Source organism: Notamacropus eugenii, chromosome 4 (assembly GCF_028372415.1).
Source record: "Notamacropus eugenii isolate mMacEug1 chromosome 4, mMacEug1.pri_v2, whole genome shotgun sequence".
Classification (NCBI taxonomy): Eukaryota; Metazoa; Chordata; class Mammalia; order Diprotodontia; family Macropodidae; genus Notamacropus; species Notamacropus eugenii.
This window is the reverse complement of record NC_092875.1, coordinates 63,623,749-63,644,563: the sequence shown is the minus strand read 5'-3', so window position 1 is coordinate 63,644,563 and position 20,815 is coordinate 63,623,749. Positions and strand designations below refer to the sequence as shown.

The following is a 20,815-nucleotide window of genomic DNA, read 5'->3' as shown; positions in this document are numbered from 1 at the left end:
CATCATGGAGGAAAAGATGAGCACTAAAGGGAGACACCACCCACCCCATCTTGGAGCATTCCTGTCCATTAGAACTGATGGGACACCAGGACACTTATGAGGCAAAATGTAGCTGGAGAATGCAAACACAGAAATTGCAAAATGTCCTAACGTCCTTTTTCCACCATGGCTGAATCCATCTATGTAGAATGGGAACAGTGCTCAGAGCAATCTGACTCTATCTTCCCTCATATTAAACAAGTAAAATTTTTGAGTTTATGTGACTGGTGCTTAGATCCTGAATTGAGCTCTTGGGTTTTTAAAGGCTAGCTCACACATGGGCCTCCCCATGTTAGGGAGCTGGCTGTTGGCTCACATAGGGACCAGCATAGCACAAGCCCTGGGAGACTCTCCCAAGCTAGAATGGCAGGAAAGGACCCACTGGCTAACCAACTCTACAGCTGGCTTCGTCCAAGGACCAACTGAGATAAGTTCAGAGAAGCTGTCACCAGGTTGGCCACAGGGGGATGCATTTTTTGACTACACTGACACAGGAAAACCATATGACTGAAGCCTGGAGGGGTTGCTAGCGGAATCATAGATGTATTAACAGGATCAGAGACAATACAACCACGAAATAAGAAAATAATTATATCAGTGTAACAACGTACAGAATAGACTCATTCAGTTCACCAAAGTTACCGAACATCTCCTCCATACAAAGCCCTGAAACTGATGCTGGAGCCACAGAGATGAAAAAAATGACACAGTCCTAGCCTCAAGGAGCTTATGGGAATAGGGGTGGAGATGAGGAGGGTAAATATGACATTTCCCCAGTGAGGTGTAACACAGAAGAGTGTCCTGGGGGACAAAAGAGAGAGCCAGAAAAGGTGATCCAGGAACATTTGAGGAAGGGGAAAGAACTTTTCCATCTTGGGTGGGGGAAATCAGGGAGAACTTCATGAAAGGTAGAGTATTTGTACAAAGCCTTGAAGGAAGAGAAGGACTTTGATAATTTCTGAAGAGTTGTGTCTATATTGAATCTTCTTGCATGGATTCATTTAACATTTGGGGACAGGCAAGGTTTTGTGCTATTTAAGGGAAACAGTAAATCCCTTTGTAATCGGGATGGATTTTTGACAAGGCAAAAGCTCCACCCTTTCTGTCTGACTCCTGCCACTCTACCATCTGGACAGGCACAATTCCTCCTTTTAGCAAATATGTATGTGTATATATATGTTATAAAATAGGTCAGCTGGTTTGGGCCTGGCTCTCAGGAGGGTGTCACAGACCAGTCTGGGTGTCCACATCTTTAGGGGGCTGTGAAATCATGGGTGAGAGTCCAGAGAAAAGCTGCCAAAATGAGCCAGGGATGGACTCTGCATCCCTGAAGGGCAAAGGGAAAGCAGGAAGGAGCCTCAGTTTCCCCTGCATGCTTTTCCTTTTCCCCCACAAAGAACGATAAAGAAGTGATGGGCATAACTGCTTCAAACTGCAACAACACCTGTGCGTAGGTGAGCTTAAAAAGAGTTATCAGAGGAAAGGCTGCAAGGACTGCAGACCTCTGGAACAAGCCTCCAGGAGGAGAGGCAGCAGCATCTCCATCTGGGGGCGGCTTGGAAAGATCCAAGTCCCAGAGTGTCAGCCGATCAAGGATGTAGTCAGAAGGGATCTTTAAGGTTAGCTCCATCTCTTATTTTACGTGATGATGTAAACTGAGGCACAGAGAGGTTTAAGACCTTCCCACATTCAATAACTGGGGCAGAATTTGAACCCAGGTCTCATGGACTTCAAATCCACTGTGCTGCACCATCTGGTCCAACCCTTTTATTTGACTGTTGGAGAAATCGTGGTCTAAAAAGAACAACTAAGTAGTGAAAAATTATATAGGCCCTAAATGATGGAGCTGAGGCCTTCTGATGCCTTTCAAGGAAACAGAAGTCACTGTGCAAGGCAGGGAGTGAACTCCTCAAGTTTGGTGCCTTTGTCAGCTCTAGGAAAGCAGTTTGAACCTCAGCTCTGTCACTACTGCCCAGATGCTCTTGGGACAATCACTTACTTTTCTGGGCCTGATTATTCATCTGTCAAATGAAAGGATTGAACTATGTTAATATTCTGTGTTATAAAGTATTTTCTAGCTCTGACATTCCCTGTTCTAAGGGACCTCCCAGCTCTGAGATCCTGGGTTCTAAGGGCCCTCCCACCTCTGACAGCCTGTGTTCTAAGGACCCTCCCAGCTCTGACATCCTGAGTTCTAAGGGCCCTCCCAGCTCTGAGATCCTACGTTCTAAGGCCCTCCCAGCTCTAAATTCCATGCTCCTATGAATGTCTGCATCAAGCACCCTATTCTTGATCTGTTTAACTGAGTGGTCCTCCAAAATTATAGACAGGCTGAGAGAAGGTCCCAATCATTACCACTATTTTTCCAAGTACTTTCCCTGAAGCACTCTGTGAAATGAGCATAGTTAAGCATTATCCGCATTTCATATGTGAGGAAACTAGGCCTCCTAGAAGTAAAGAGATTGGTACAAGGTCACCCAGTCAAAACCAGTAAACACTTATTAAGCACCTACTATGTACCAGGCACCATGCAGAATGCTAGAGATGCAAAGAAAGGCAGAAACAGCCCCTGTCCTCAAGGGCTCACAGTCTAATACAGCTAAGTGTCAGACCATCAATTCAAATCTTGGTGCCATCAAATCAAGCTGCTTCCTGTAAAAACAGACCCAAAAGAAGGGCAGGAAGGTGTAGAATTAAATGAGGATGCCAGGGAAATCCCTCCCCCAGTTAGGTACGATCCTCCCTCTGGATAGTGCTTTGGGATCCTCAGCTGCCTATGTTTCTCTCCTAGGGAGACTCTGGGGGGCCACTGGCCTGTGAAGAGACCCCAGGCGTGTTTTATCTGGCAGGGGTTGTGAGCTGGGGGATTGGATGTGCTCAAGCTAAAAAGCCAGGAGTGTACTCCCGGATGACCAGGCTCAAAGACTGGATTGTGGACACCATCTCACCTGGCCTGCAGACTGGCTCCACCCTCTCACCAGAGAAAACACCTGTCATCACCAGTCATCCCCTAGGAGCGACCTCAAGCATAACAACCACATGGGTGACCCCCAAACCGAGCAGCACAACCACCCTCAAGCCCACTAGCACACCTACCAGCCAGCCTACCAGTGAGACTACTAATGGAGCCATGACGAGCAGAACTACCCCACAGCCTACCAGCGAAACTACGACCAGGAGGTCTACCAGTATGGTCATCCCAACGCTCAGGACCACCAGTAGCAAGTTGCCCCCTCCACCACAAACCCACCAACCAGCCACACCCATTCAGCTTCCAGGTACAGTAATAATGTGAAAAAGTTAGCTTGGGTGGCACGGGCTTCTTGACTACTACCATTCTCCAACTGTGTTAAGTAGCACCAGTTAGAGATCACCTCTCAGGAGTTACACCCTAACAAGGCACTTGTATTCTGTGCTTACAAATCATGGTGGCCCAGTTTTTAGGGGCCCAGATTTAGAGTTGGAATGGACCTTAGAGGTCATCTGATCTCTCCGTTTGGAGATGAGAGACTGAGGCACTGATAGGCTCAGTTACTCGCATAGGGTCACATAGGTTTACAGAACAGCGTTTAAATGTGATTCCAAGTTATCTTATCTTATCCCACATGCTTCCCATGACAACAGGCAAGCTGCCTGCCTTCAATCATCTACTGAAAAAGAGATTGAACCCCAATTTGAAAACATTGACTGTATAAAACCCAGACCAACTGGGAGGCTTGCTTGGAACCCCCAAAGTACAGGTGGCCTGGGCTGGGGAAGGGAAAGCCACCTGTGATCCTGTGCTGGCCAACAGTTTCCTCATTCTTGAGTCACACTTGCCCCTGTTTTGTTGACCAATTTTCTGACCAACTTTAATCTAAAGCTCTTTAAGCTTTACCAAGCATCTTACATGTGTTATCTCATTGGATCCTCACAAAGATTCTGGCAAGGTAGAGGCTGTTTTCATCCCCATGTTATAGAAGAAGAAACTGAGGCAGGCAGAGAGAGGTAAAATGATGTGCTCAATGTGTGTGATCACACAGCTAGTAAGTGTTCAAGGCAGGATTTGAACTCAGGTCATCAACATCATCAGAGCTAACATTCATATGTGCCAGGCATTGTGTGATCTCACTTGATCCTCACAAAAACCCTGGGAAGTAGGTGCTGTTATTTTCCCCATTTTTACAAGTGAGAAATCTGAGATAGACAGAGGTTGAGTGACTTGCCCAGGGTCACCCAGCTAGTAAGTGTCAGAGGCTGGATTTGAACTCAGGTCTTCCTCACTCCGGGTCCAGCACTCTCTCTACTGTGCCTTCTTGGTCACCTTATCCACGGCATTGCTTACCGCATTTGCAGTTGACGGCTGGAGGGACGACTAACACACCAGAGCCAAAATGAGTCTGATGGTCTAGCACAATGAGCCAAATCTAGTGAGACTAAATTTAACGGGAACAAATGTCAAGTCTTACCCTTGACTTCAAAAGCCTGACTCTACAAGTATAAATGAGAGAAACGTGGTTAGATGAGTTTTTCTGAAGATCTCTGGGTTTTAGGGGGCTGCAAGCTCGACATGAGGGCAGCTGGGAGGTACCATAGTACACGGAGTGCCCCACCTGGAGTCAGGAAGACTCATCTTCCTGAGTTTAAATCTGGCCTTGTGCTTACTAGCTGTGTGACCCTGGGCAAGTCACTTAACCCTGTTTGCCACAATTTCCTCATCTGTCAAATGAGCTAGAAAAGGAAATGGCCATCCACCCCCGTATCTTTGCCAAGAAAACCCCAAATGGGGTCATGAAGAGTCAGATATGATGGAACAAGGACCGAATGACACCACAGCTCAGGAGGAGGCAGCCGTGGGACCCGGCAGCCCAGAAATCCCTTCCAGAATGAGGAAGTGAGAGTCCAACTTTACTCTGCCCGAGTCAGACCAAAGTGGAGGGTTAACGTTTAGGCCTGAGCACCACAGCTTAGACAAGATGGAACACTTCTGGAAGAGGATAAAAATGACCACATAAAAAAGAGGGCTCAGATTCCACCTCTGATTCCTACCTGTGTGCCCTTGGGCAAGTCGTTTGACCTCCTTGGGCCTCAATTTCCTCAACTGTCAAATGAGGAAATTGGATGAGAGGACATTTAAAGGTCTAATACTTTCACAGGGTTGTTGTGAGGATGAAATGAGATATTTGTAAAGCACTTGGCACAGTGCCTGGCACATAGTAGACACTCCATAAGCACTTATTCCTGGACTCTTCCTTCCACTTTCCAGCTCCATATCTGTGACCCCAGGACAGCGAAGGGTCTTGAGCCCAGGTCATCAATGATTAGTTGAAAGAACAGGGGATATTTGGCCTGGAAAAGACTCAGGAGCAGCATGACTGTTGCTCTTAGTATTTGAAGGGCTGTTATGTCCAAGAGGGATTAGATTTGTTTGGTTCAACCATATGGGTAGAACAAGGAGCCATGGGTGGATGTGACAGTCACATTTGGCTGTGATATAAGGAAAAACTTCCTACTAATTAGAGGTATCCCAAAGTGAAATGGTCTGTCTTGGGAGGTAGCGAGCTCCCCCTTCTTAGTACTTCTTCTAATAGGAGCCAGATGACTATTTGCTGGGTATGTTGTAGGGGAGATAAGTCTTTTGGGCATTTTGGACTAGATCCAACTCTAAAATGATATGATTCTAGCTAGGACTGCTAGTGCACCCTACACCTGAACAGGAATTCCTTCTGTAATGTCTCTGACAAATGGTCATTCCCCCCTCCACTCGAAGACCACCAGTGGTGAGAAACTCACTACCTCTGGAGGCAGCCTAGTTCCCTTTGGGCTGCTCCAATGGTCAGGCAGTTTTCCTTTGCACTGAGACTAATTCTGCCTCTCTACACACTGCCCACAATGATTCTAACAGCAAAATAAGCCTAATCCTTCTCCCATACATGATAACCCAGTAGGTTCTAGAGTAATTAATGTTATCACAACTGACAAAATATTTACATAGTGACGGGAAGCTTGAAAAGCATTTACATACATTGATAATGTCTACCCTAAGTCTCTCTTCCAAGCTATACATCCCCAGAACCTACTATTGAACTTTCCCACTGGACGGTTTTACAGTCCTGTCTTGTTCCTGGCTGCCTTTTTCCCTGGATGCCTTCCATCTTGTCCAGTAAATCATTCCTGTCTGACTTTGCATTCCTTCCACAAGTCAGATGGAGAAAATAAATATGTCCATTTAGGGAACCCTCAGAGGCCCCCACCAAACTCAGGCAGCAATTTTGCCAAGTACTTTATAAACATCTCATTTGACCCCCACAACCACTCTAGGATGTAGGTGCTTTTTTTCATCTCCATTTTACAAATGAGGAAACTGAGACTGGAAACACTTAAGTGACTTGCCTGTGGTCACATAGTTAGTAAGTGTATGAGGCAGGATCTGTACTCTGGTCTCCCTGACTCTAAGTCTGAGACTACCACCTTATACCACCTCAATACCAAAAAGATGTACTCTGAGGTTTCTTCCAGATCGGATATTGGGCGATTCTATGAATATTCCTGACAAATAACTGTTCTGCTGATGACAGGTGTCGCTGTCTCCCCAGGCAGCCCCTTCCACTTTAAGAGAAACTCGTTCAGTTCTCCCTTGGGTTAAGCCCGAATTTAGCCTTCCCGTGACTTCCAATAACCCAATGGTGCACCTGCTCTCTCCTGGAGCTACACAGAGCCAGTGTGACCCTTGTTCCTGATGGCAGCCTGGAATCACTCTCTCTGTGGGAAGCTTGGCTCTTTTCTCTGCTTCCCTATGGGGTGGGGAGAAGGTGGGAGGGCTAGGATGGCCACTGGCTGCCAGGGTCTCCTTGCATTCTGTCTCTGCCCTCTCCCTTCTCTCCAGACTGTGGTGTCTCTCCAGTGGGCACCCTCACCAAGATTGTGGGTGGCAGCGCCGCCAGCCGTGGGGAGTGGCCCTGGCAGGTCAGTCTCTGGCTGAGGAGGAAGGAGCACAAGTGTGGGGCGGTGCTGATTGCGGACAGGTGGCTGCTCACTGCCGCTCACTGCTTTGACGTGTAAGTCCATTTGATGGGACCAAGAGCAGTTTGGGGGAAGGGGAATGGAGGGGGAACTTGAACCCAGTTTCCTCATCTGTAAAATGAGCAGGTAAGGCTAAATGAGGGTGGCAGGATGAGTTCACAGTTCACAGTTTCCTGACTTCTTCAACCCTCTGCCTCTCTGGTAGAATCTAGCAGCTCTGGTCTAGCAGCAATATCCCGACCCCTTTGAAGGTCAGTTCCATGGACAAGCACAGAAACAAACCAGCAGCTCAATGGCCTCAGTTCCATCATGGGAGAGGGAAGTGAGGAGACCCTGGGAAAGTTCTGAGGTATCTCCATACCAGCTTCCCAGGCTGACTCTGGGGGCATCTCTCTCCTCCCTCTCACCTAGATCTGTCTGGTAGGTCTGCACCTTCCCCCATCATCTCTGGTATCTGTTTTCCCCTTTGATTCAATTCAATAAACATTTATAGGAATATCAAGCTAGGTAAGACATTGGACACACTCTGGGCCTCAGTTCTTTATCTGTAAAATGAAGGAATTGGAGTCAATGATCCCATAGGTCCCTTTCATCTCTGTTCCTATGTATCTTACCCCCAAAAAAGGCAATGAATTTAGCCTGGAATGACCTATGTTTGATGAAGCCCTTCTAAATGTTGGGCAACCATCTCTCTAAGGACCCTTTCTAGAATTTCCCCAAGAATCAACGTCAAACTCATAGCCAAGAGTTTGCAGATTTCATTCTCTTCTAGGCCCTGACATTTGCCCTTCTCCACACTCATGGTACTTGTCCCAGCCTCCATGATCTTTCCCAGGTTGCTGATAATGGCCTGGCTCTTTCCATGCCCAAGGATACCAGTCTTTCTAGTCCTGGTGACTTGAATTCATCAAGAGCCACCAAGTGCTCTACTCCCACCTCCTCACTAATCTAAGGTATGCTACGTCATTTGTCTTTTCAGCCATCTTTGCTCTCTCCTTCCTGGGACGAAGGTCCTTCTTCTTGTCAGAGAAAATGGAAGCAAAATAAAGAAATAAGCAAGTCCAGCATCTCTATTGTTAGTTCTCATTGTTCTGGCCATCCAAGGGCAAAGGTCTTATCCTTTCTTGGATCCTACTCTGTCTCCTAATATATCTTAAAAAACAAAACAAGTAGAAAATGAGCCCACAACCCTTTTTACTATTCTTAGCTTCCCTGGCCCATCTCAGCTCATTCTGATTGTTAGCATTCCTGACACTATTTTTGTAGGACTTCATGCCAAGCTATTATATTCATTTTCTATGATGGCCTCCTGGGCATTTCTTTTTCAAATATAAATAGGTTAGTGAGTTCCCTTTACATCTATATCAATTTCTTCAGACACATTCTATTTTTCTTCCTGTAAGTCTTGAAGGAAACCAGGAAAACCAAAGAACTGCCAGGAGGCACTTTCCTGTAGGAAAAGGATTAGCAGTCATCAGGAAGAGTCTTCGTGAAAGAGGACACCTTTCCAGCCAAACTGGACCAGTCTCTATTCTGTATGTGTCCTTCAATCTTCCACAGCCTGTTATTCTCTGTGCCTTGATTACCCTCTTCCAACTCCCATCTCTGTTTGTTGAAGTCAGAGTAGTACTTAGCACAAGGCCTGGCACAAAGTAGGTGCTCAATAAATATTTATTGATTGGTGTGAAGAAGGAAGCTATGAGTTAGCACCTTGGTCAGTGCGATGCAGCTGGTCTTAAGAGTCAAGGAAACAATGGGGTGGCCCAAGGTTTGGGGATATCCCTTCTCTAAAATCGTGATGATCAGCTTGATATAGAGAACATTCAAACATATGGCCCTCCTTCACAAAAAGGCAAGAAACATCAAAGCAAATCAGATATGCCAATACCCCACCCACCAGAAAGGCTGCTGTGCAGATGGTGCTGCCAGCTAAGGCAAGTAAGTCCCAAGGGCACAGAAAATGGGCTGATGACATCATGCTTTCATCAGTCGATGATGGTACCATAACAAAACAAAACCATGTCTTCAGTTATACAAGAACTTCAGCCCACTTTTTGTCAACGGGGCTCTCAACTCCGAGTCTCAAAAAATGTACTGCAGACCTGTGAAGAGCAGCTGCATAAAATAACTTCATCCCTAAGCTCAGATGAGGGGAAATAAGAGCTAAAATGGGGAAGCTCCTCATGACTGAAGAAGGAAAAGATGAAGAGCCTGAAGTCTTTGAAAAACTTCCCTTTATACAAACTCCTGAAATGGGAGGGAGAAACAGCACCTACAGTTCAGTGCTTTGGGTTTCTCTTCCTCATCTTTCTTTTTCCTTAATGTCTTTTGTTTCTACATCACCTGCATTTTCCAACATGTCTTTCTCCCCACCTCTGCCCAGAGAGCCTTGAGTGGCAATCTCAGCCTAACAAGACAAACACACACACACACACACACACACACACACATACACACACACACATACACCACAGTCTCATGGGCAAGCACCCATCCCTGCAGTAGGGAGGGAGGGGAAGAGGACAGTCTCTCTGGCAGGTTCAAAGGAGAGCCACACATCCAGAAGAAGGAAGGCAGAGAGGATGAAAAAATTGTCTCTCCCTTTGAAAGATGGAGTGGGCAACACTTGCTGCTTGTTGGCCAGTCCTCTTTGCCACAGGCCCCAGATCACAATGGGGTCAGGACACGGTCCATTTGGAGCCAAGCTGGAAGACCCTGATGGCAGAACAGGCAAAATCACACATGCTGCTGGAAGTAACCGAGCGTAGGTTCGGCATCACAGGAGCTCCAAGCACATTCCATAGAATGAACTTTGATCGCACGCTAGCAAAGCACTTCACCAGCTTCCTTTCGGACATGAACCTAATCTCACGTTTTTTTAAAAAAATAAATTTGTGTTGATATCTTCTATTTCCGTTGCTGACATTTCCCCCTCTATTTCTTCCCCACCCCCTTCCGACAGAGCCATCCCATATAGAAAAGAATATTTTTTAAAGAAAAAAAGTTTCCACCTTTCTTAATTAAAGGCGACTTGCTATCAAATGTTGAGAATGCCAAGCCTCCAAATATGTGTTTATCTATTTTACACAAACTACTCACAGTTTATATCAATCAGCATGTTATTAAGGGCCTCCCATGTGCCAGGCACTGTGCTGGCTTCTGTGATATATGTGCCATACAAAGACTAAAACAAGCCCTACGCACTATCACAGAAGAGATGGTCCCAAAAGGGGCCATGATTCCAGAAGATCAATGATGAAGCAGCTTAAACACCTCCTGAGAGAGAGGTGGTAGACTGAGGGTGCATTTTTGGACCTGGCAAGTGCAGAGATTGTTTTGCCTGACTATGCTTCCTTATTTGTTAAAAGGGTTTCTTTTTCCAATGGGGGGAGGGGGAGCGAGAGAAAATTAATACTTAATTTTTTAAAAAAAGCAAAATAAGTGAAAATTTAAAAGAAAATGAAAAGCTGGAATGGATTTTATATTTTAGAAACAGGGAAATGACTTGTCCAAGATGATACAGCTATTGAAGGCTCAGACCCAGACTTGAAATGCAGATAACACTATACTCTTTTCCTTTGTCCCTCCTCCCAAGGGACGGGAGACTCTGGACTTGCTAACATGGACATTCCTTTATCTCTGGCTCCCCCTGCTGCTCCTGAGGATGCCGACAAAACACTACAGTTTCTGGACTGAAATGCACCCTCTTCCTCTGTCATCTTCACTGTCCCCCTTCTGAGATCTGGCTTGGTGACAGAGTGGATGGAACATGCTGGATTTGGAATCAGAAAGACCTGAGCTTGAATATTGTCTCAAGCTCTTACTAGTTTGCCGGAGCAAATCACAAAAACTCTCAGCTTCAGTTTCCTCATCTGTAAAATGAGGATAATGCGCAAAAGAGGATAAACCTACCTCTTGAGGTTGTTCTGAGGAGCAAATGAAATTTTATATATATATATATATATGGCTTTGCATATCTTAAAACTGACATAAACATTAGCTACTAGCAGTAGTAATAACTTTTAAAATAACAGGTGAGGGTGAAAAGTCACCCCGAAACGAAAACATTTTAGTGACTCCCTATAGTTTCCCAAAAGAATATTATGTTACAATCTAAAGGAAAAGTGTTTTCACCAAAGCTCAGTATACAACACCAGAAGCTGGTGTATATTTCCTTAGAATCACAGAATCATAGATTTAGAGGGGGGAAAGAGCTTAGAATCATCGACCTGGAGCGAAGGGGGCCTCCAGAGAACAACCCCCTCATTTCACAGGAAGAGACAGAAGCCAGGGAAGTAAACGACTTTCGAGGCAGAATCGAACCCAGGTCCTCTGACTTGATCTGTCTTACCACACAGTCTCTCAAATTTTGACATACTATAAAGCCTCTTCTATCAGGAATTCAAAGGCTTGACTTGGGGACCTGGTTCAGCCTCGGAAGCTTTGTGACTCTGGACAAGTCTTCAGAGAGCAATGCTTACAGCAAGTCCTTCAGGGGGCTGCAGTGCAGTGCTTGGAGTGGTACAGAGCTGGGATTAACTCTGAGCCTCCAGTTTCTGCTAACTCCTATCCCTCACCCGCCTCGAAGTCATCTGCTTTATTGGCTTCTTGGTGGACCCTTTGACCTAGACCCTCAGAAATGCTCCTCCTGCTGGTTCTCTCTAGATCAGGTGGTTTACCTTTGTTGGGTTTGCCAGATATTGTGAAAATGGGGCCCTTAGTTCTACTGGAAGGAGAAGTAGCATTTGATTAAGTGCCTTATGTGTAGTATCTCATCTGAGCCTCGGACACACCTCTGTGAGGTAGGGAACACAAAGATGACGTTTATTGTTATTGTTTTTACTTCATTCTTGAAGAGGACCATGACATCAGGGAGGTGATGCCATGACATGCAAATGAATTGGATTTCAGTGAGGCAGGTTGTGCAAAGTCACCAGCCTCATTTTCTCCTTCCAGCCATCTGGGTCCAGTGGCTGAGATAGAAATCAGGACGAACTGAAATGGCCCTCATGATTATGATACCCATTTTATAAATGAGGAAACTGAAGCTCAAATGAGTGATAAATCTAAGACTTGGACTCAGGTCTTCTAGCTGTTCATACATTCTTTCTATTGCACTGTCCTGCCTCTCATAAGATGATAATGTGATTACTGAATGTCCTTTACAGGAAACAGGAATCAGTTCATATATAGCATTGAAAACTGGACTTCTACCTCTACAGTTACCTGAAAGTGCTTAGCTATGGCTGGTCCACTGGAGACCATGAAATTCTAGGGCTGCTGCTCTCCTTTCAGTTCCATGGCGTGTTTGGGATCCAACCCAACTGTCATCTCCTCAAAGAAGTCTTTCCTGTCTGCCCTGTGAACTATGGGAAAAGAGCAGACTTTGACCCTAGATTTAAGCCCTGGCTCTGCCACTTGGCATCTTGGGCAAGTCATTTCATCTGTCTGATGAGGAGGTTGGATCAGATTATCTCTAAAATCCCTTCTGGCTCTAAATCCTAGCCTTTTCTCCCTCGATTAAATTCCTTGAGGGTAGGTATTTATTGGGGGTGGGGGGAGAAAGCTTCTGTGCCCTGAAAATTAGGAGACTGGGCATTGGTAGGAAGACCATGAGCCAGTCACTTTAACCTGCACCTCAGTTTTCTCCACTGTAAAATGAAGATAATACTTGCAGTCCACTTCACAGGGTAGGAAAATGCTTTAAGGTTGGGAGCTATTAGAGACTGAATGAAACCAGTGAAATTCTCCTCCATGGCTTCAGTTACAGTGACCCCAACCTGTGGGTGGCCTTCCTGGGGACAGCCTCCCTAAGTGGCATGGATGGGAAGGTTGAGAAGGTGTACCGCATCTACAAGCACCCATTCTACAACGTCTACACTCTGGACTACGACGTGGCCCTCCTGGAACTCTCGGCTCCTGTGAAATACACCAGTTTCATCAAGCCCATCTGTCTCCCGGACCACTCTCACCTCTTCACTGAAGGCACAAAGTGTTTCATCACTGGCTGGGGCTCCATCCGAGAAGGAGGTAGGTAAATCACCTACAGCTTCCCCATGCACTTCCACTGCCTGATAACCCCACCCACTCTAATCCAAGGCTCAGGGATAGGTAGAACCTAGTGTTGCCTCTAAGCAAAGGCCGGAGGCACAGATTCATCAGATCACTTTACAGATGAGCTCTACAAAGTGACTGGGTTATAGTCCCACAGGGAGAGTTGGCATTTCTGCCTAGGCCCTCTGACTTTAAACCCAACACATCTAGGAAAGGGGGAAAAATATGAAACAGGGAGCAGTTACAGGAAGAGAATAAACATTTATTAAACACCTACTACATTCTAGGGTGGGGCAGAGTGGCAGCATGTGGATAGAGCACTGGATCTGGAGTCATGAAGACTCATCTTCCTGAATTCAAATCCAGCCTCAGACACTTAGTAGCTGTGTGACCCTGGGCAAGTCATCTAACCCTGTTTGCCAAAGTTTCCCATCTGTAAAATGGGCCGGAGCAGAAAATGGCAAACCACTCCAGTCTCTGCCAAGAAAACCCCAACTGGGGTCACAAACTAGACACGACTGAACAAGACATTATTCCAGCACTGTACTAAGTACTCATCGCATCATTTGGTGATGAGCAGGGTAGATCATCTAGGTCTCCAACAGCGTTGTGTTACCATATTACCTAATACCCAATAAACCATATGAGGTGTGTGGTACCACAGGAGAACTCTGAATTTGGAGTCAGACTATTTGGGTTTGAGTCCTAGCTTGGGGACATCACTTCCCTTCCCCAGGTCTCTCCTCATCGGCACAGGGAGGCTGCCTCCAAAGCCCTTCCCCATCTGATCCACCTCATTAACCCCAACCCCTCCTTCATACCCCAGTGAACCCCACCCCTCACCAGCAGAGGCTTCTTCTTTTGCTCACTGTCCCACAGGGTTATGTAGCTGGAACTGGCTATCAACACAACAGCCACTTCATACTCGTCTCTTAGGCACCTCTGCCCATGGCAGACACCATAGTAACTGGCTCTATCTGATCCAGATCCAAGCACATTTTAGAAAGGTGAGAAGCTGCATCATGTCTACAAAGCAACCATGAGGGTAAAGGGTCTCCAGAGTTTTGTAAGGATGTCTAACCTGGAGAACTTCAAAGGGCCAGAAGGCTTAGGCAGAACATGCCAAATCCTTCAAGGACATGAAGGATTGTCACCGGGAAGAGAGACTGCACTCATTCTGCATGGCCCCAGAAGTAGAAGCCATGTGGAGAGGCAAACTGAGGGTGGTGTAAAGAAAAACTAACCAGTTGTCCCAAAGAGCACAAGGCCTGGGTCACTCATGGGAGGCCTAGAGATCCTCTGGCAGAAGGCGGGCTACCTCCCGGGGATGTTGTAAGGAGTCCTAAGATTCTCCCCTTTGCTCCTCACCCACCACCTGGCCCTCATCCAGGCCACTAACTCCCATTTGTGCTGCACAGGGCTGATGGCCAGACACCTGCAGAAAGCAGTGGTGAACATCATTGGAGAAGAGACCTGCAGGAAGTTCTACCCCGTCCAGATCAGCAGCAGGATGCTGTGTGCCGGCTTCGCCCAGGGGGGCGTAGACAGTTGCTCGGTGAGGTTGTAGCCCAGGTCCTTGCTGTACCATCCCCAGGCTCCCCAGGACAGTCTGAAGCCTCCAGGCTTTTCTTCTATTGGGAACCAGGTGCAGCCAGCACACCAGGGGGACAGACTAGCCCACTAAACTTTAGATTCAGACCACTTTTAATTTGTTTGTAAAATGGGAATATTTGTGCTTACACACACTGGCTTACAGTTCTTATGGGAAAAGTGCTTTATAAGCCTTTAAAGCCATTTTAATCAACCTGTGAGGAAAGCAAGACAGAAATGATCATTCTCATTTTACAGACTGGGAAACTGAGGCCCAAACAGGTGACATGACTTGCAATTTGACAGCCAGTTAGAGGTAGAGCTGGGACTGCTGCGTACTTCTTCCATGGATCTCACTAGCAATGAAGTCACTTCTTCTCAGGAGCTGCAGCAGGGACGGGGGGGGGCACCTATCTTCTCCCCCCCAGTTCAGCTGACCATCTTGCTTCTCCTTCCTTCCAGGGTGATGCCGGGGGTCCACTGGCTTGTAAGGAGCCTGCTGGGAAGTGGTTTCTGGCTGGGGTTACCAGCTGGGGGTATGGCTGTGCTAGGCCATACTTCCCAGGTGTCTACTCCAAAGTGACAGCTGTAAGGGGCTGGATCAGGCAGCACATCAGACTGTGACTGGCCAGAAGATCAGGAGGCATGTGGCCAGGCCAAAGTTCCCCCAGCTTTAGGAATCAACCTGAAGCAGGCAGTGGCTGCTGACCCTAAGGAGCTGTGCATCTCCTTATGTTGGATAGCAGTGAGCCAAGAACCATCCCATGTGGTACCTGATTGAAGGGTGGTCTCTACCACCTGGGGTGGGTGGTAGAGCAGGGGAGGGTGTGGGGAGTTGCATTTAACATGATGCAATTGTATTAGGCTCTTTTGTACATGTAAACATGACCTATTTCAGACTCTAGCTTGTCAGGGAAGAACAACTCAGCCCTTCCCCAACAGGCCACCCTTAGTCCTGGAGTAAGACAGCTGGGACCAAGAACCGTTACTAGCACTAGTCACAGGCAGCGAATGTTGTAATTCTGTGTCTTTGTATCCCCAGGGCTGAGCACAGGGCATCTGAGACATATTAGTTGGCACTGAATAAATGTTTGCTGAATTTTACTCCAGTAGTTGGGTGACCAAGGTCTAATCATCTAATTTCTTGGAAACAGTTTATTCATTTGTAAAGTGGGGATAATTCTTTTAATACTTACACTACCAGCCCAGAAGAGAAGCAGTGTAAGCCTTAAAATGCTACGTATGTGAATTATTTCTGTCATTATTCCTTCCCCATATCCAGAGATGACCCTCACAGGATGAGGTAACTGCTGGCATCTCAGCATTCAGATCAAGTCTCCCCTGAATCCTTGTGGCACCGGCCAAAGTGGACCCCCAGACCAAAGGGAAGTCAAATGGCCAGGAGGACGCCTACCCCACCCTTAACACGCACAACAGCATCCTTGGTGGCTAGGTGGTACAGTAGATAGGGCACTGGGCCTAGAATAGGAAAGACCCAAGTTTGAATCCAGCCACAGGCACCATGAGATCCTGGGCAATTCATTTAACCTGTTTGTTTCCTCAACTATACAATGGGAACACCTGCTTCCCAGGGTTGTTGTGAGATATTCATAAAGCACTTAGCACAGTGCCAGGAACATAGTAGGTGCTTTATAAATGCTATTTATTATTCTTCTTCCTTATCCTGGAGGCAGCTCCAGCTGGAGGTTTCACAAAGGCTGTCATCTTCATGATCATCTGGGTCACCACAGCCCCATTAAACAAGGGAAGTGGAAGGGAGGAAACAGCAGAGGAGACAGTCTAACTCACACTATCATGCTAAGGTCTGAGTAGAGACCTGGCAGTCAGTCTCAGATCTTCACTGCCCAAGGTCACAGAGGCCCCTCCCCCAACAGCCCGGCCAGGCAGGGAAGGGCAGGACATCACATCCCATCTAGCCCCTTCCCAACCAGCAGGACACATTTTGCCTCAAAAGCACAAACATTTGAAAGAAAAATCCATACACGTGTCACTGCTCAGAAGATGGAGAAGTTTCTCTGGTGTCACAGATAGCAATTTACTGTTTTTGGATAAATGACAGGGAGTGACAACATCGTCCCTTGCCCCCAAGGCTCATGAGCTGCACATCCCCCACTCAGGCCAAACCTGGCTCCGAAGCAGCGCATGCCTGGTGCTGGGCACGGTCAAGGACCTCCTGGAGATGGCCAGAAGCTTCTGCAGCCTGCAAGAGGGCCATCCTTTGGCGAAAGGCTGAGACCACAGCAGAGATGGGGAGAACTGGGCCCTTAGAGAAGGGCAGAGATCCAGGCTCCACAAACAGGGCTTTTATTAGTGTGCTGAGAAGGGGCTGGGGAGTCACCAAGAAATCAAGTCAAACTTCAGGAATCACCCCCCTGCCCCTGCCTTATTCCTTTCGTTCTCAAAGCAACCTGTCAGAAGGGAGGGTGGGAGGAACATGAGCTCCCTGGCTGTATCCAAGGCTGGCCCACTCTGGACCACCCAGCTAGAGTTCCTGCATGTCCAGGAGAAGAGCACACGCCTCACATGTTGGCTCGCTCCCGCTGCAACCTAGAGTTGTAGGCTCGGGACACTGTATTCCAGGCGTCCATGTACCGATCCATGCACATTGCAATGCACTTCTGAAGAGGAAAGAAATGAGACACATAGAGAGGGAGCTCAGTGCTCTGTTCAACTGTTCCTAGATCCTACAAGGGGCAGCTTAGTGGAGTCAGGAAGACCTGAGTTCAAATTCAGCCTCAGACACTCTAACTGTGTGGCCCTGGCCAAGTCACCTAACCCTGTTTGCCTCAGTTTCCTCATCTGTAAGAGGAGCTGGAGAAGGAAATGGCAAAACCACGCTGGTGTCTTTGCCAAGAAAACCTCAAATGGGGTCACAGAGTGGGAAACACCTGAAAAACAAATTAATCTTCCTCTTCATCTTCAGAAGAGGCTGCCAAGCATGGCCAATGCCCACAGAACCCCAGAGCCAACAGACAGGCTTTCTCCTGTCTCCACAGAAGAGTTCCTGCTGGACTCCTCCTGGTCCTGTACAGCCCTGTGTGTGGGTCCTCCCCTCTGGTCACCAGAAGAGTACAATGAAGTGGCTAAATGGCCAGGTTCTCCATTTTGGAACCCCCTTGTGTTGCTACAGTGTCTAGCAGAGGGAATACAGACCAATAGAGAAGGAGCAATGATTCAGAGTTTAAAGGGCAGCCAGGTAGTGCCACAGTGCATAGAAGGTCAGGCCTGGAGTCGGGAAGACTATTCCCCAGCTATGTGTGACCCTGGGCAAGTCATTTAATCCTGTTTGCCTCAGTTTCCACATCTGTAAGATGAACTGGAGAAGGAGATGGTCAACCTCTCCAGTATCTTTGCCAAGAAAACCCCAAATGAGGTCATAGGGAGTCGAATGTAACTGAACAACAAAACCTACACATGCAAGGTCTGAATCCTGATTCTGCAAATGATTCCACTTCTCAGGCCCACAAGTGCCTCATCTGTAGGGGCTATGCCTAGATGTCTCAAAGGTCTCTTCCAGCTTTAAATCCCTACACCTATAGCCTATGGCCAAGCATGAATCCTCACTATTCTACTTACTTCAGCAATTGGAATGCCCTCTAACTTCAGAGAGCTTTACTTCCATTATTGTTGTATAATTCAGACTGTTGGGACAGTCTTCTTTCCAACAAGCCTGAATCTATCCATTGGTCCTAGTTCTGCCTTCTGGGTTGACCTCACACTAATCAAACCCCTCTTCCCCAAGACATCCATTTACATAGCCAAACAGAGACTTTAAGTCTTCTGGCTCCTCTCACAACCCAACTGAAAACAATAAGCATTTACTAAGCACCTCTAACTAGCTAGTTGTTTGTTCTTTGATCTCAAAGAGGACCATGATGTGCAAGTGAATTGGATTTCAGTGAGGCAGGGCTGTGCACTTTCTCCTGGAGCACGTGGGTCCAGTGGCCAGAGAGATCAGGAAGACGAGAACGGCCCCCATGCAGGAGGAGACCTTGGCCTTAACTAAGCCCTTTCTCGTCTCAGTTATACTGAGGCAACACCCATTCTGCGATGAAGGCTTCAGTGAACACTTATTAAGCACCTACAAAGTACCAGACATTTAAAGAAAGGCAAAAAGCCAGGCTCCACCCTCCAGAGCTCATACCGGGGTCAAGGTTAAGTGATAGAACCAGGCCTCCAAGTCAGGTGTGGTGTTCCGCCTCGGATTCCTCTGGTCCCGCTGCACTGGACACAACGCCTCCCACACGTGCCCTGGGTGCCTGGTCCCTAAACCCCGGCGGCCTCCTCCAGACCCCCAGGGAGTCCCCAGTGCTTGCCCCTCCCCCCCAGCGCCCCGGGAGGTCACGTGCTCCTCCAGGCTCCCTAACTGTCCTGATGACTGGCCTCAACTTCGGGGGGCACGTGCCACCCCCACCCCAGTCCTGGAGGGGCAAGAGGAGGGGTTCATCCTTGTCCCCCAGCTCGGGATCCCTCCCCCGGCCCACGTCCCGACGTCCCCGCCTGGTGGGGTGGGGGCGGAGGGGGTCCGCCCCGCCTCGAGGCTCCCTCACCTGCTCGGAGTTATCCAAGGAGCTGCCAGGCTTCCCGATGCACTTCCGGAAACACTTGTTGGTCATCCTCTGGAGGGCACAGGGAGACACAGTGACCCGCGGGTCAGGGGACCCTCGGCCGGGCCCCGGGCCCCGGCCCCCCGCCCCCCGCCCCCGCGCCCCGGCCCCGCACCTGCAGCAGCTCCTGCGCGTTGGCCACGGCGATCTGCACCTTCACCTGCTCCATGATCAGCCCTGGGTCCAGCTTCCCGCCCCCGGCCCCCGCCGCACCCCCGAACTCTGAGCCGAAGCTGCCCTCCATGGCCCCAAAGCAAAGTCACCCGGGTGCCGCCGCCGCTGCAGCCGCGTGAGCCGACCCGTACCTGCGCCGGAAGTCGACTCCGGCGCACCACGGGAAATGGAGTCCCAGGGGAACCAAGATCGGAAGAGGCGGGAAAAAGCCAGAGAGAAAAGGGAAAACTACGATGCCCACAAGGCTATGCGCCGTGAGTTCCCGTAGGCAGAACTGAGGGCCGTTAGGTGACCCTGCCCAGCGCGCTTGCGCGGTGCGTTAACCGCCTAGAGCCGGTTAAAGGGGATTGTGATGTCACTAAGACCTCCGGGCTCCGCCTCACCCTTACAGGGCGCTCCTAGGTGAGCAGCGCCGGTCCCGGCTGTCCGCACCCCTCCCCTTCTGCGAGAAGTTTCGGCGAGGAGGGCCCCTCCCCCCACAACACCGCTGCCGCGCAATGCAAGCCGGGCAACCCCCATCTCCCCATCAAAGCACAACGGACTTCGTAGCCCTCCTGCCCCGCGCGCAGGCGCCCTGCCTAACCGGGACCAGATCCTGAACGCGCAGGCGCCCTGAGCTCCCCTCCCTGCCTCACATCCAGCCGCCCTCTCCAGGTCCCCACGCTCTAGCGGGAGACTTGGAAGGAAGCGCAGGTGGGGAAACTGAGGCCCGGGGAGGGGACGCACCCCCTCCAGAACTGAGACTTGAACCCAGACCCTTTGACTTCCTTCTCTGCCAGGGCAGTAGATGGAGGAGACGCTACAGCTGGACTTTACCTGGGTTTTAGCAAACGGTCATCGTCAGCTCTGGGCAGCGAAGTGGTAACGGGGTACAGCGCCCACCTCAAACCCAGCCTCAGACACTTGCCAGCTGTGAACCCTGCCTCAGTTTCCTCACCTGTAAAACGGGGATTCATGGTTGTCGTGAGGATAAAATGACATTTTTTAAAAATTATGCTTTTAACATTCAAAAATTTGGAGGGGTTCAAATTCACTTCCTCCAGTCCCTCCCCTACTCATTGAGAAGGCAAGCAATTATACTCATACATGGGGTCATGCAAAACATATTTCCATAGTAGCCACGTTTCAAAAACAGGAAAAAGTGGGAAAAGAAATATGCTTCAATCCGCACTCGGGAGTTCATCAGGTCTCAGAGGTGGGGGAGTATTTTTCACTGAGTCCTTTGGAATTAAAAATGACTCTGGGAAACACTTTGCAAACCGTTATATAAATGCTAGCCATTACCATAAATGGCATGCTTATCAAATTCGCAGAGGGCACAAAGATAG

General features: G+C 48.4%; 2 protein-coding genes across 2 annotated transcripts in view; one reads left to right on the top strand and one right to left on the bottom strand.

Moving 5' to 3' along the window:
• Positions 1-14,884, top strand: part of TMPRSS9 (transmembrane serine protease 9) — a 60,437-nt gene extending 45,553 nt beyond the window's left edge. Inside the window, 4 exon segments of the mRNA XM_072606526.1 lie at positions 2,831-3,317; positions 6,905-7,076; positions 12,806-13,071; positions 14,514-14,884. Coding sequence (XP_072462627.1) covers positions 2,831-3,317; positions 6,905-7,076; positions 12,806-13,071; positions 14,514-14,884 — 1,296 coding nt within the window.
• A 1,832-nt stretch (positions 14,885-16,716) lies between these two features.
• On the bottom strand, positions 16,717-20,815 carry TIMM13 (translocase of inner mitochondrial membrane 13). The gene is made up of 3 exons (XM_072601454.1): positions 19,429-20,815; positions 19,257-19,325; positions 16,717-17,324 (listed from the first exon to the last, which is right to left on the bottom strand). Exons 1-3 carry the CDS (start codon positions 19,555-19,557, stop codon positions 17,226-17,228), a joined length of 297 nt encoding a protein of 98 aa, XP_072457555.1. The 5' UTR covers positions 19,558-20,815; the 3' UTR covers positions 16,717-17,225.

Bases quoted from the DNA above. Each gene is read 5' to 3' on its own strand.
- TIMM13 (XM_072601454.1), bottom strand. From the start codon at position 19,557: ATGGAGGGCAGCTTCGGCTCAGAGTTCGGGGGTGCGGCGGGGGCCGGG. The intron at 19,326-19,428 runs GTGCGGGGCCGG...TGTGCCCTCCAG, and splicing joins ACGCGCAGGAGCTGCTGCAG to AGGATGACCAACAAGTGTTT. The intron at 17,325-19,256 runs GTGAGGGAGCCT...TTTCCTCTTCAG, and splicing joins CCTTGGATAACTCCGAGCAG to AAGTGCATTGCAATGTGCAT.